Source organism: Mandrillus leucophaeus, unplaced genomic scaffold, assembly GCF_000951045.1.
Source record: "Mandrillus leucophaeus isolate KB7577 unplaced genomic scaffold, Mleu.le_1.0 Scaffold1055, whole genome shotgun sequence".
Taxonomy (NCBI): domain Eukaryota; kingdom Metazoa; phylum Chordata; class Mammalia; order Primates; family Cercopithecidae; genus Mandrillus; species Mandrillus leucophaeus.
The window spans coordinates 495,458-511,263 of NW_012098710.1; the positions used below are offsets into that span (position 1 = coordinate 495,458).

Below are 15,806 nucleotides of genomic sequence, written 5' to 3' on the forward strand. Positions count from 1 at the left end.
AAGGAAAGAAAGAAAGAGAAGGAAAGAAGGAAGGAAGAAAGAAAGAAAGGAAAGAAAGAAAGAGAAGGAAAGAAGGAAGGAAGAAAGAAAGAAAGAGAAAGAAAGGAAAGAAAGAAAGAGAAAAAGAAAGAATGGGAGAAAGAGAGAGAGCGAAAGAAAAGAAATCTTGCCGCTTCTACCTGTAGTTTCTGAAACACTCACTTTCTCTTGTGGAATTCTCTCTGTTGGAAGCCAGCTGCCATGGAAGGGGAGCAACCAGCCTTATACTACCATAATGTGAGGAGCCTAAGCCATGTGAAGAGGTACCATGGATGATGAGATGACATGTGAGCTAATGAACACCCAGATGTCAGAGAAGTGCCATCTTAGAAGTAGACCTTTCAGCCCCAAACTCTCCAGCTGGGGCCATGTGGGTTAGAGATAAATGACTCAATCAAGTCATCCCTTAATTCTAGAGCTGCAAAATCTTCAGCAAAATTAAAAGGTTGGTTAAAACCATTAACTTTTGGGGTTGTTTGTTATACAGTAATCTATAACTGGAACTCTCACAGAGGAAAATGTGCAGTGAAAATAGCAAAGTGAGCTTCCTGCAGTCATAGATATTTAATACTCTTCCTTAAGGGATCACATCAATCTAGAAAAGTGTAACATGGGAATTATCTGCCAGAGTCGTATTAGTTTTAATTTCCTTAATCCAAATCAGAGAAAACTTTAAACAAATTACCTGGAAATCCAGAGGCACCTGCTTTTCCTGGAAGCCCTGGTGATCCTGGAGGTCCTATAGAACCAGGTGCTCCAGGGATCCCTGGACTGCCTCTTTCACCTGGGGGTCCTGGAACATCAAGTCCAGGAGGTCCTGGATCCCCCTTCTCTCCTGGTATTCCATGTAAACCTAGTTAATACAATATCAATATTAATCAGTACTGAAGTAGTTTTAAAAGATGTATCTGGTTACATTTCTAGTAAACAAGTGATAGAACCCTGTGTATAACAGACCTAAGAGTGAGTTAGAGATACTTTTGACATCATGCACACAAAATAACTGAACAATCAAGCTTTAGGATTTTCAAGCAGATTGCTCTAAGACAGTGCTTCTCAAATTATTTCTGGCGAAAGGCCAATCTTTTCTTAATTCCTAGTTAATCACGGACTAATATTTTTATAAAATACAATAAATTACTAAAACTGAAATAAAAAGCCAAAGATGCAAAATAAAAGCCTACCTTTTTAGTTATTATATTCAACAGATACAATTACACTATCAAATTGCTATAAAAATTTCTAAATGCTTGTTCTCAACGTTTATATTAATCCTATTGCAGACTGATAACAGTTATTCGACGACACTGGTCTATTGACCACACTTAAATTTGCATTGCTCTAATGTATTATAAATTATTAGTACACATTTCTATGAGCTCCCAAAATTATTGATTACTGAATAAGTCACTTAAATTGAACTTTTAAATCATATTTTACCTTTGTTTTGCACATCGTTTTAAAAATACATTAATAATACATTACTATTAGTATTTTTTGTCATCTTTTGTTTCTCCAACCAAGACTTTACAGACAAAAAAATGACACAGCAAAAAATATTTAACCTTAGTAAGTTTCTGTAAGGTTGATTCTCCCCAAAAAGCAAGGTGGTTAAAAAAGAATGTGTTTATGGGAAAAGAATTAAGTTCACACTCCAAAGCCTACCAGCTGTGCAACTTACATGAGTCACTTAACATTGATCCTCATCTGCTAAATGGGGATTATGCCATAACCAACTGGAAACTAGGGGTTGAGCCAGATGATCACTCCAAGTGTCCTTTCAACAATAAGACCTAAATTTATTGTTGAAGACTCACTGTTGATTATTTTTGTAGAGAGTAAGATGCTAGGGTTTTAAGATCTGTTTTATGTCATATTTCAACATGGCCCTAAACTGACAAAATCCACTTTGAAGATTAGAGAATTACACTCAGTTGGCAAAGTAGCGATGGTTCCAATGCTGCCATTTTATAGCAAAAGACTATAAAAATGAGAGATTTGATATATTTGTGAAAGATGATATGATGCCTAACAGTGAACATGATTATAGCTTTATATGGATCATTATCTATTGTTATATTATAGCTCACAAAGATTTTTAATAGCTGGGTTTTCAATATAAATAATTTATCTTTTGAAACATGCTCCAAGAGAGCAGTTCTATAAAATAAGGAAAATAAACCAAAGACTTAAATCTGGACAAATGTTTGTTTTCCATGTTTAAAGCTTTACTTTTAAGATATGGCTTTTGAGGAAGAACTACAGTACCTGGTAGACCTGATGTTCAAGAGGCAGGGAATTACAGTTCAGCAGCAAGTTGAGCCCCCAAGCAGAAGTAAGTTGCAAAAAGATTCGTTAGGTTAGGGGAAAAACAACTAAGCATTTAAAGATTAGAACATAAAACTCTACAAACAGAAGTTATTAGACATTGATTCACTGTTATCTTATATTAGAAATGAGTGAAAAAACTTATTTTAGGCATTTGCTTAGATGTTCATATAGCATATTCTATAAATGAAATGTATTTGCCAATAATGCCAATAAAATATTTACATTCACAAAAGTATTACCTTTTGGTAAAGGTCAGCTTTTCAATTGTTTATCTCTGACTTAATGATTTAAATAATCATTTTGGAATTTAAGCTCCTAAAGTTTAGTTCAAATTTAAAAATTAATTTAATTTTATACTACAACAAGTTGGGTATAGATAAATCAATAATTACTAGCCTATGATTATGGAAAAACAGCTTGCATGCACTAGGCAAGGATTTCTTTCTTCATCGTTATCATTAGTAGTAGTAATAGCAGACATTATACTATACTTCCTTCCATAGCATGAATTTTTCCATGAATACTGTCAGGAATACACATCCTGGTAAGATGCAGGATGAAGAAGTCAATATAAATCCCAAAGTTCTGCTAAATTTCCCCACAATAACAAGAATTATATGGATATGTCTACAGATGTGATATAGGGATATATTGATGTTCTAAATTTATTGGCAGCCAAATGGAACCAGTTTATTAAAAAAGGAGAATTTCAAAAACACGTATTATGCGTGAGAACTTTCCATACATACACATACACACTCCCTCCCCCTACCCAAGGGTTTTGTAGCCTCTTAAAGTGTTAGAAAACTATTTTCTCCTTCATCTATGAAAATGACATGAATAATTCATAAACAATTCCTAGGGTTTTGCTGTTGTTGTTTTGATTCACATTAGTAGTGATGAATTTTTTTTTTCCTCCTTAGCTGATTTAGCCATACGCTTTGTCCTGAGACTGGACAGGCACTATAACATGTTTGATTCTGGTTATGATATGATCTGTGAACATGAAATAGAGTATATTTAACCGATCTCTAAAAAAATTCAGTAAGACAGTAATTGTGTAGGTAATGGCCAAAGAAAATAACAAGAATCAACAACCTCCATTTCTGCCTGGGTTAGTAGGTCATGAGATGAAAAATATTTTGTTTCTAGTCCTTTGGCAATTTTTCTTTTATTTCCCCACTATGGAATGCAAAATTGATATTCAAGGGGACCTTAACTTATAAACGTGTTAAATTGTATAGCCTGGTTTGGAAAAGAGAAAGGCAAATAGTAAAAGCTTAATTAAATAATAGAAAACTGGAGTCCAAAGGAAAGCCTGAAAAGCATAATGCAAACATTCTACAATAGAGAGATAAAAGTATATAATATTTTCCATTTTTCCTATTGCAAATTGAAATACAAGTATATTAAATAAGCTTATTACAAAAACATTGATAGTTAGAGTTTCAGCTATGAAACATAAGTAGGTTTGTCAAGATATAAGTAATAATCTTTCTGATTACCTTATTATTGAGATTTATGGACATAAATCAGGATTTTTTAAAATGAACTAAGATAATATTCTACTTTGGTGATATAAGTAAAGTTTACTTAAAAAGTGAGTATATGTGCCTTGTATAAATATGAAATGTGGTCCATCTCATAGTAAAATGAAAAGTACTGTGATTTGAGAACATTTCTATATTAAGAGTGAATTCAATAAATTTTCATGCTAGTTCCTGTTAATTTCATTTATTTGTTGAACCATATTAATATCTTTAATTCTATGGCTATACATATATTCACAAATAGATGAAGTTAAATTCAGCATTATTACTTTTCTTCCTGCCCATCCTATTTATACTTTATAAATCAATATATCTATATATTATATTTATATCTATATTCATATTTATATCTATATTATATTTATCTATATATTATATTTATATCTGGTTATAAGTCCTTTGTCAGATATATGATATAACAGAGGGATAGAGAGAGGACATTAGATTAATAAAACATTACAGAGTATCTGGTAAATCTGAAAAAGTGTGACACGTGTTAACATATTTGTATTTTGTTTAGATTCATATTAATGGTGTTCCTCTTTTTATTCTCACTCAGCTGTGACTTAAGAATTCAAAATGCTTCTAAAGGCTCATGCACTTTTTGGAACTGAAACAAATGACAAAACACCGTATTAGAAGTGATAAGTTCATTTTATCCACCTCTGTGAAACAGCAGGGGCTGGGCGCAGTGGCTCACACTTGTAATCCCAGCACTTTGGGAGGCCGAGATGGGCAAATCACCCGAGATCAGGTGTTCGAGACCAGCCTGGTCAACATGGTGAAATCCTGTCTCTACTAAAAATACAAAAATTAGTCGGGCGTGGTGGTGCATGCATGTAATCCTGGCTACTCGGGAGGCTGAGTCAGGAGAATCGTTTGAGCCCAGGAGGTGGAGGTTGTAGTGAGCTGAGATCGCACCATTGTACTCCAGCCTGGGCAACAAGAGTGAAACTCTGTCTCAAAAGAAAACAAACAAACAAACAAACAAACAAACAAAAAACAGCAGGTCAAACCTTTAGTAGCCAAACCTAAAAATAAGTGCTTTTTCCTGAAGATCCCTCTGCTATGCTAGTTGGACAGAATGTTTTTCCATAACTGATAAAGCAGCTATTTTGTAACAGCCTGGTTCAAAGCAACACTCTAAGTTTTGTTAGTTTTAAATCAGTAGTGACATGTCAGGGAACATAAAAGGGTATAATGTGCCATGTAATCAACTGTAAAATAGTACATAAATGAAAGTAACGTTTATAGGCTTTTTATATTGTTAACCCGAGTTTCTAAATCTTTAGAATAATAACAAAATATCTACTGTCATTTAAGGTCAGGAAATATATAGCCATTGCTTCAAATAAGTGTATGCACATCTGAACTCTGTATTTAAGCCTTCAAATGTATTCATGTGAATTAAGGAACAATTAAATATTTCATATTTGTTTTAATTTCATAAATTATTATGGTGCTTTGCAATAACATAATGATGGCCCCAAGGTGGCCTTTACTGTACCTACCTAGATTAAGATAATGAGAATTCACATCACCAGACAGCTCAGAATCCAGAAACTCAATATGCTTTCACACAAACTTAGAGGAACCATATGATTTCCTATCTATAGAGGCAAACCCATTAGGTTACGTGTTGACAAAGGACCTTTTTGAGTATCCAATATAAAATATTAAAAGTAAAGATTTGGAGTGCTGATGAATTGCAAGATGATTGCTATTTTGGGGGCAAAAAGGGAAAAAATCTCAACTTACTTATTGAAAAAAAATAAAATGAGAACGCCTAAAATATATTTTTACAGAAAGTTTTGCAGAACTCTAATTCTAGTTCTCATGTGCTAAGAAATGTTAAGAGGTTCCACAAGGGTCTATTAATGCTGCACAGCTACTCAGATCTGAAATGATCAGCACAAGAAGTTTCTAGGCCTCTACTTCCAAGACTATGTCTAGCTCAACAATTACATATCAATAATAACACACTGCAATTGCATTATTGGAAATCATCAATTTTAGATGAACTCAGAGGGCAAACATCAGGGATTAAAGTAGCTTTTATGCTGTGTCCTGTACTTTTCCACTTTTATAAAATCATACACATAGATACATTGCTTCTTAAGCGCTGTTTCTGGAAGACCGTTTTGTAGGTTTCACTTTATTGGTGAGCTAACCAATGTATATATTATGAGTGCTACAAAATGCACATTTACTCTAATCTTACCAGGTTGACCTATTGGCCCAGGAATCCCTGGTGGTCCTGGTGGTCCCTGAACACCTATTCCTGGCAGCCCAGGAGGTCCCATTGGTCCAGGTTGTCCATTTGGTCCAACATCACCTTTAAGAAACAAATACAGTTTAAATATTAAAAGCAACACCTGAGTCACTAGTCCTTGGGAACCATATCATATTAAGCAAGAATCTTGAAAAATTGGGCATTCATTCAGCAAGAAAAGTACACATAAGTATCCAGAGCAGAGGACAGGGAATTCATTAATAGTTACAACCTTATATTTTAACATACGCTGATCACTACTTCAATACTTAAATCAACTTCACAAAAAAGTACAAAAGATTACAAACCACATATTCCTTCTACTTGTAACTCATTGTGGACAGTAATATATTCATAAGTTTAAAATATATTTTCAAGTTACCTATATTTTAAGATAGATAACCTTCAACATTTTCCTTTTTACTAACTCAGGGCCATGGCTTATAAACATGTTCAAGCTTCTCCCATCATTAGTAAAACATCTCTTTGACATTAGAAACTTCACTGTCCATCTCTCCATCTTCTGACTGTCTCTCTGTCACTCTCACTTTAAACAATTTTTACATGTACTAAAATTCCGCCTTTTTAGTGTACACTTTGATGAGTTTTCACAAAGGTATATAGTCATATAACCACCACTAAAATCAAGACATAGAACATTTTCGTAAACCCAAAAAAGCCCCTGTGTGCTGTGGTCAGCTCATCCCCACATTCCAATTACCTGGCAACCACTGATCTATTTTATGTCTCACAGATTTTTCTTTCCCAGAATGTCATACAAATGCAATCAAATAGTATGTAGCCTTTTGAATATGTCTTCTTTCAATTAATACAATGCATTTGAGATTCATCCATGTTATTATGTGTATCAGTAGTTGCTTTTTGCTGCTGGGTATTAGTCTATCAGATGAATATGCACATTTTGTTAATCTTTTTGCCATTTGAGGTACATTTGGGGTGTTTACAATTATTGGTGATTATGCACTAAGCTGCTGTTAACACTGTTCTACAGGTTTCTATGTGAAGCTTCACATTTTTTATGGGAGTAAAATTGTGTCATGTGCAAAGACAACGTTTAACTATATAAGAAATTGTCAAACTGTTTTTCAAAGTGGCTGCACCATTTTGCATATTAACTAGCAATGTATGAGAGTTCGAGTTACTTTGCATCCTTAGCAGCAGTTTTTGTCAGTTATCCTTTTTGAAAAAAGGCCAATTCTAATATTTATGAAGTGGTATCTCAATGTGGTTTTAACTTGCATTTCCCAGATGATAAATTATACTCAGCATCTTTACATGTGCTTATTTGCCATTCAGGTGTCTTCTTTGGTGAGGTATCTACTCAAATTGTTTGCTCATTTTTCCAACTATATTTTAAAATTCGGCTGTTTGTTTCCTTATTGAGTTTTGAGAGTTCATTATATAATCTGGTTATAAGTCCTTTTTCAGATATATGATATGAAAATACAGTTAATTTTAATAAAGTCCAATATATCCCATTTTTCTTTTATGAATTGTCTTTTTGGTATTCTAACAAGTTTTTGCCTAACATCTGATCACAGAGTTTTCTCTTATGTTTTTTCATCTAAAACAAGGGATGACAAAGTACTTCCCATGGGTTAAATATGACCTATAGGCCTCTTTTTGTGCTGCCGACATGCTAAGAATGGTTTTTACACTTTTAGAGGGTTGTTAAAAAAAAGAATATGTGACAGAGACCATAAATGTAGCCCATAAAGACTAAAATATTTACTCTCTAGCTCTTTGCAGAAAAAGTTTGTCTGCTTCTGTTCTACAAGTTTGATAATGTTAGGTTTTGCATTTAGGCCTGTGATCCATGGGGAGCTAAATTTTGTGCAAGGTACGAAGTGCAGGTAGATGTTTGTTATGTTGGTTTGTTTGTTTGTTTTTTTGCATATGGATGTCCAATTGCTTTATGTTTTATCGGCATTTGTTGAAAAGACTTATCTTTCTGTTGAAATTGCCTTAGCAACTTTGTCAAAAATTAAATATGTGGGTTTATTTCTAGACTCTCTATTATGTTACAATGATCTATTTTTCTATATTTCACATATACCACACTATTTTAACTATTGTAGCTTTATTTTAAGTCGTAACATCAGGTACTATAAATTGTCCAACTTTGTACTTCTTTCTCAAAATTGTTTTGGCTATTCTAGGTCATTTGTTTTACCATATAAATTTTAGAAGAAAAATTGTGTGTTCTCCTTGAGAATATTTTCAATCTATGGATTGATTTGGAGAAAATTGATATCTTAACATTATCCATGAACACAATATACCATTCCATTTATTTAGGTATCTGATTTCTGTTAACATTGTTTTATAATTTTCCACATACAAAGCCTGCACATTTTTGTTAGACCTATACATACCTAAGCACTTCATGTCATTTGATGCTATTGTAAATTATACTGTTTTTGTTTGATTTTTATTTCTAGTTGTTCACTGATAGTATATAAAAACATAATTTATTTTTTATATATTTGCTTGGCCCTATGATCCTACTAAATTCACCTTTTAGTTCTAGTAATTTTTGTAGATTTATTAGGATTTTCTAAGTATAAAATCATGTCATCTATGAATATAGAGAGTTTTTTTCTTGCTTTCCAATCTGTATGCCACTAAACATAATGGATCAAGATTTTGCAAATGTCTTTATCATGCTAAGGAAGTTCCCTTTTATTCCTAATTTTCTGAGACTATTTTTCCAGGAATGAATATTGAAACTTATCAAATAATTTTCAGGATTTATTGAGATTGTAATATAGTTTTTTTTCTTTACTCTGTTGATATAGCAAATTACATTGATTTTTAAGATGTCGAACCAGCCTGTATTCTAAGGATAATCCTTACTTGATTCTTACGTCTATGTTCATGAGAGATATTGGTCTACAGCTTTCTTACTTGATTTTTTTTTTTTTTTTTTTGAGACGGAGTCTGGCTCTGTGGCCCAGGCTGGAGTGCGGTGGCGCAATCTCGGCTCACTGCAAGCTCCGCCTCCCGGGTTCACGCTATTCTCCTGCCTCAGCTTCCTGAGTAACTGTAGGCACCCACCACCACGCCCGGCTAATTTTTTGTATTTTTAGTAGAGATGGGATTTCACTGTGTTAGCCAGGATGGTCTCGATATCCTGACTTCGTGATCCACCCGCCTCGGCCTCCCAAAGCACTGGGATTACAGGTGTGAGCCACCGCACCCAGCCCAGCTTTCTTTTCTCATATGTCTTTGCCTGGCTTTGATATCAAAATAATGCTGGCCTCATGTAATGGTTGGAAAGTGATCCCTCCACTTCGATTTTTGGGAAGAGATTGTGTAGAATTGGTGTTATTGCTTCTTTAAATGTTTGTTAGAATTTACCAACGATGCCATCTGGATTTGTAGTTTTCTTTGTTGGTGGGTTTTTAACTACAACTCAATTTTTTATAAAATAGATTCCTGGATTACCTATTTCTTTTTTAGTGAGCTTCAACAATTTATATCTTTCAGGAAATCAGTCTATTTATTCTTATAAGTTGTCAAATTTATGGGCATGCAGTTGTTTGTCATATTTACTTATAAAGATTTGTTGTTATCATAAATTATATACTTTTGTATCTCTTTCCACATTTCCAAGCACACAATATTTGTCACAATAATACCTTTGGATGTTATTCCTGCTGCCTGGAACACCTTTCCCTTAAGACTAAATTCAACTGTCACCGTCTATATAAAACCTCTCCAGGCACCTTAGGTAAGGCCCTGAACAAAAGTAATATATGAGGTAAAATGAATGCTTCCAAAATCATCTTTTTTTCTCTTTTGCATAATGTGATTCCAATGTTCAACCTTAAGCACATTTTCTTCCTCGTATAGATATATCATGATGAGTATTAGCCTTATTAATTTATTATTGGTCACTACATTGTTTTGAAAGTGTTGCATCAACCTTTCCTACAGTTTAGTAACTGAGTTTTAATACCCAGTCATTGGTGTGTGTTTGGTAGGTGAACTTTTATTGTGATCTGCTTGCTGAGTTTTGAGTGTAGTCTACCGATCCAAAATATTAGTGACACATATTCATAGAAGTTCCCATTGAGATAATCACTTTCATGGTGATGCCACCTAGATTTTCTCACAGTAGAGAGCAATCCCTAAGATCTTCAAGATCAGAAACTATGCATTTCAGTTTCTAGTGATTCAGGTATTACCTGGCATAGAACATAATAAATGTCTGAAGAATGAAGGAGTTACATGGCAGAATATCCCAAACACTTATTCTTCTAGCCTCTAAAGAACTGTACTCAGGTTTTAATAACTGAGAATTACTCCTGTGAGGATATGGGAATGCCATATCTTAATTTCCTTCCAAAGATTAGGCAAATACCTGTTAAATTCATGTTTAAATAACCTTCAATGCATTTCTTCACTACCACTACCACTGTGTCTCAAGAACATATATAGACAAAATATAGTGAGTGGGTAACTTCCACAAGAAGATTGTTTGCCACATATCATTTCGAATATCTTTATCTGTAATTTTTGTTGTTACAGGTCTACAGCCATGGGAGATAACTGGTGGGAAACACAACTTGTAACTTTGGGTGTTACAGTTTACAGCTGGCCTGAATTGTTTAGTCAAAAACAGAAAGGTATTTTTTTAAGAGCTTATCTAAGAAGAGTTTGTATTGGGCTAGTCTGGGGCTTTTGCTGGCAGAATACAATCTAGCCTTGTTAAAATTGGATTGGGCTGTCTTACTGTTTTAATAGAAATCAATCCAACATGTTCCAGAAGCATGGCCCTGTTCAGATTATTCACTAGGAGCCAAAACATTGACCAGGGAAATCAGGTTTCTTGCAAATCAGAAAGGAAAAAAAAATCCAAGTCAGCTTTACTAGTTCTATTCCTTCTCATTACTAGATAACTCAAAATCAAGGGAGTAGAAGAAACAACAGAGAAGTGGGTAAAGGATATTGGCAGTTAACAAGAAAAAAAAAACTATGGCCCTTAACACATAAAAGGATGGCAAGTCTCACTCACAGTAAGATACATACAAATTTAAACCACTCTGAGAGTAAAGGCAAAGGATCTAATATAGCCAAAGAAATGTGTGGGTTTTTTTTTAAGAACAAAGTTGGTGGGTTACATTACCTGACTTCAAGTCTTGCTATAAAGCTACAATAATATAAACAGTGTGGTACTGGCTTAAGGATAGCAAAATAAATAAATAAAACAGGATTGACAGCACAGAAATAGACCAACACATATATTATTATTTGATCTGACACAGATCCCAAAGTAATCCAATAGAGAGGGGGTTATTTTAAACAAATGATGCTGAACAAAAATTATTTGACATGTGTAATAGTTTTAAACATAGAAACTAAAACAATAAAGCTTATAAAATAAAACACAGAATACCTTGGCAACTTTGGGGCAGGCAAATGTTTCTTAGACAAGACACAGAAAATTATAATCATATAAGAAAAAATTGATAAATGAAACTTCAATAAAATTAAAACTTTTATTCATCAAAATACACTAAGGAAATGAACAGGTCAGCCAGCCAGGGCTAAAATGCTCATAAACATATATCTAGGAAAGTGCCAGTATGCAAGATACATAAATAACACTTACAACTTAATAATAAAGTGAGAAACAAACCATTTTTCAAAATTGACAAAATATTTGAACATGTAAATAGCTCACAAGTACATAAGAAAAGAACTTGACATCATTAGTCATCAGGGAAATGTAAATTAAAATCACAATATGATTATTTACACACCTACCAACATTCCAAAATTTGAGAAAATGTGGAACAATGGAAAATTTTAAACCACTTTGGGTTTAAAATTTGAGAAAATGTGGAACAATGGAAATTTTTAATCCACTTTGGTGTAAATTTAAAATGGTATCACCATTTTGGAAAAAGGTCTAGTAGTTTCTAATACAACTAAGCATCCACTTATGATCCAACAAATCTGCTCGTAGTTGTTTATTGAAGCAAAATGAAATCACATATCCATAAAAAAGAATTGTAAAAAATGTCTTTAACAGCTTCACTCGTAGGAGCCAAAAACTTGACACAACCCAGGTATCCATGATACAGTCACATAATAAAATACTCAATGATTTCATTGAAAGAAAAGAACTACTGATAAACATGACAACATGGATGGATCTCAAAAACATGCTAAGCGAAAGAAGCCTTAGAAAGAAAGTACATACCATATGATTCCATTTATAAGGAGTTCTAGAACAGGCAAACTAACTTATGATGAAAAAATCAACAGTATAGTTGCCACTGTGGATGATGGGAGAGTGAGTGCCTGGAAAGGGGCATAAGGAAAATTTCTAAAACAACATCTTGATAAGGATTTGTGTTATACAAGTGTATGCATTTGTCAAAATCCAGGAAATGTACCCTTAAGATTTGTGCATCTCATTTAACGTGAATTATATATCAAAAGAAAAGTAATATACAGCTATGGAATGTTAGTTATGTTATGCATGCTGAAGTATTTAGAGAGAAGTATATAGCTGTTGTAATTTATTTTGAAATGCATCAAAAATAGATGAATGGATGGAGACAGGGATGGATAGATATGTGACACAGCACACACAGTAAAATGTTGATAATAAAATATCAGTGATGGGTATATAGTAGTCCCAATAAAGTTCCATCTACTTTGTTATTTTTGAAATTTTTAAAAATAAAACGTTGGCAGGGAGATAAAAGGTTCATTGTAGAATCTGGGTGGTAGATATACAGCTGTTAACTGTACTATTATTTTTTGCAGTACTTAAAACTTTTTCGCAATAAAATGTTTAAAAATATACTTAGAAACCTACTTACTTCATCAGGTTAGCAAAAATCCAAGAGTTTGTCAGCATACTCACTTATCAAGGCTGTGGGGAAACACACTCATACATTGTAGGTGGGAGTATAAAATGGTGCAAATTGAGAGGAATCTGACAATATTCAGAGATGCATTTACCCTTTAATTCAGAAAATCCTTTTTTATCACTTTATTTTACTATTATACCTGAACACATCTGAAATAATATGCCTGGAAGATTATTCACTATGACATTATTTGTAATAAATGATTGGCAAAAATCCAGTTTAGCAACTAGCAACTGGGATGAACTATGGTATATCCATGCAATTTAACACTAGGCACCTATTTTCAAAAAGTCAAGATCTCTGTCTATTGATAAAGGAAAATAAGTAAAGTGCAAATAAAGCCAAAAGATAATATTTTCTCCTTTAAGAACAGAGAAAATTAAAAAAAAAAATTATTGGCTAGTATTTATGTAAGAAACACGGGAAGGATCCCAGCACCTTGGGAGGCAGAGGCGGGTAGATCACGAGGTCAGGAGTTCAAGACCAGCCTTGCCAACATGGTGAAACCCCATCGCTACTAAAAATACAAAAATTAGCCAGGCCTGGTGGCATGCATCTGTAATCCTAGCTACTCGGGAGACTGAGGTAGGAGAGTTGCTTGAACCTGGGAGGCGGAGGTTGCAGTGAGACAAGATCGCGCCACTGCACTCCAGCCTGGGAGACAGAGCAAGACTCCGTCTCAAGGTGGCGGCGGGGGTAAGAAAGGAAAATAAAAAATAGTTACATAAGAGGATGGAAAGGAACAAAGTGGATGAAGATGGGTTGGAAGGAAGACTTCTCAGTGTTACTTTATAACATACATGATTGTATTTTTTTTTTTTTTTTGAGACGAAGTCTCACTCTGTTGCCCAGGCTGGAGTGGCTCACTGCAACCTTTGCCTCTCAAGTTCAAGTGATTCTCCTGCCTCAGCCTCCCAAATAGCTGGGATTTCAGACATGTGCCACCATGCCTGGCTAATTTTTATATTTTTGGTAGAGACGGGGTTTCGCCATGTTGGCCAGGAAGGTCTTGAACTCCAGACCTCAGGTGATCCACCCATCTTGGCCTCCCAAAGTGCTGGGATTACAGGCGTGAGCCACCGCGCCCGGCCATGATTTTATTATCTATTCAATAAAATAAAAGACAAAAATAATCAATGAAGGATTGAAAAAAATGTGTAGCAGTAACAGAATGGTAGCATGGGGTTTCCAGTTAATTGGGCTTATCACCCATAAATTTTCCCAAAGGTGTCAATTTCTATAAAAGTTAAAAGCAAATTGAGATGCAGTGACAGCCTTCATACCTTTTGGTCCAGGGAGCCCATCTATGCCAGTGCGTCCTGGAGGACCTGGAGGTCCTGGGAAACCACGATCACCTTTTGGACCAAGTGTTCCTTTGAAACCTGGAAGTCCTGGTGGCCCAGGTGGCCCAGGTAATGCAAATCCTGGTTCACCCTTGAGCATATAGATGACAAAACACAACAAAAACTCCCGTGACTTTTCTGGTCCTTATTGTTTACCACAGAGAATTCAATGCCAAAAATACAAGACAGTACTTTTCTTTCCACGGGGGGAGAGGAGAAGATAATTAAACCAAAAGTAATTGGTATGTTGGAGAAAACATATGGAAGGATGGGAAACAGGGTTTAGTAAAACAAATTAGATGATTTGGACTGGATTCAGGATAAAAAAATAAAACTGAGAGAGCATGAGATTAAAGAACAGACTATCCTTGTAGGGAAATATGATTATAGGCTGAGTATTAGATAATACTAAACAATTATTTTTAATTTTACTAAGTACAATAACAACATTGTGGTTTTTGTATAAAATGTCAATTTATTTAGAGATGAATGCTGATGCATTTATAAGTGAAATGATACTGTGTTGAGATTTGGCTAAAATATTTGAGCAAAGTAAAAAGGAATAGATGAAGCAAATGTTATAAAATCATAATAATTTTAAATCTGGGTGATGGATATATGAAAGCTCTTTGTATTATTCATTTTACTTTTATTTTCATTTGAAAATGTTCATAATAAAAAGAACCAACCAATAGAGAAGTGGTTTTCTCAGGAGAACTGGTGTTATGGTTAACTGGTTAACTGTTTTTCGCATGAAAAATAAGGAATAATTACAAAACACAGGAGGTTTAAATCAATTACGCACAGATAAAATATATAGGAATAGTCACAATAATTACATACCACAGCAGTTTGCTAAAGGTTGACTGAGGAAAGCTTAACATTAGATAAGAAATAATAAAAGGAATGAAAAGTAACTCAAACAGTATTATTTATTAGTAGTATTACTAAGTCAATTGTAGTGATTTGCATTATGTATCTGTAATGGAATTGGGACAGAGGGCAACAGTATAGGAAGGTCTGGAAATGATATTCAACACCATTTCAACCAGTCATCACACAGGCATGAACAGAGGTGACATGGGATGATGACTCTATAGAGATGCACAGAGGGAGCTGACCATAGTACAGGCATACCTTGTGTGTCGTTTTGTTGTGCTGCGCAGACATTGCATTTTTTACAAATTGAAGGTATGTGGCAACCCTACATTGAGCAGGTCTATCAGTGCAATTTTTCCAATAGTATGTGCTCACTTTTTGTCTCTGTGTCACATTTTGGTAATTGTCACAATATTACAAACTTTTAAATTGTTATTATATCTGTTATGGTGATATGTGATCACTGATGTTACCATTATAA

At 34.2% G+C, this 15,806-nt stretch overlaps 1 protein-coding gene across 1 annotated transcript in view; it reads right to left on the reverse strand.

The window, feature by feature from the left end:
- COL4A5 (collagen, type IV, alpha 5) overlaps positions 1-15,806 on the reverse strand; it is a 272,036-nt gene that overhangs the window by 86,094 nt on the left and 170,136 nt on the right. The window contains exons 29-31 of the mRNA XM_011982572.1: positions 14,387-14,537; positions 6,142-6,255; positions 725-892 (exon numbers count right to left, since the gene is read on the reverse strand). Coding sequence (XP_011837962.1) covers positions 725-892; positions 6,142-6,255; positions 14,387-14,537 — 433 coding nt within the window. The remainder of the gene's footprint in view (positions 1-724; positions 893-6,141; positions 6,256-14,386; positions 14,538-15,806) is intronic.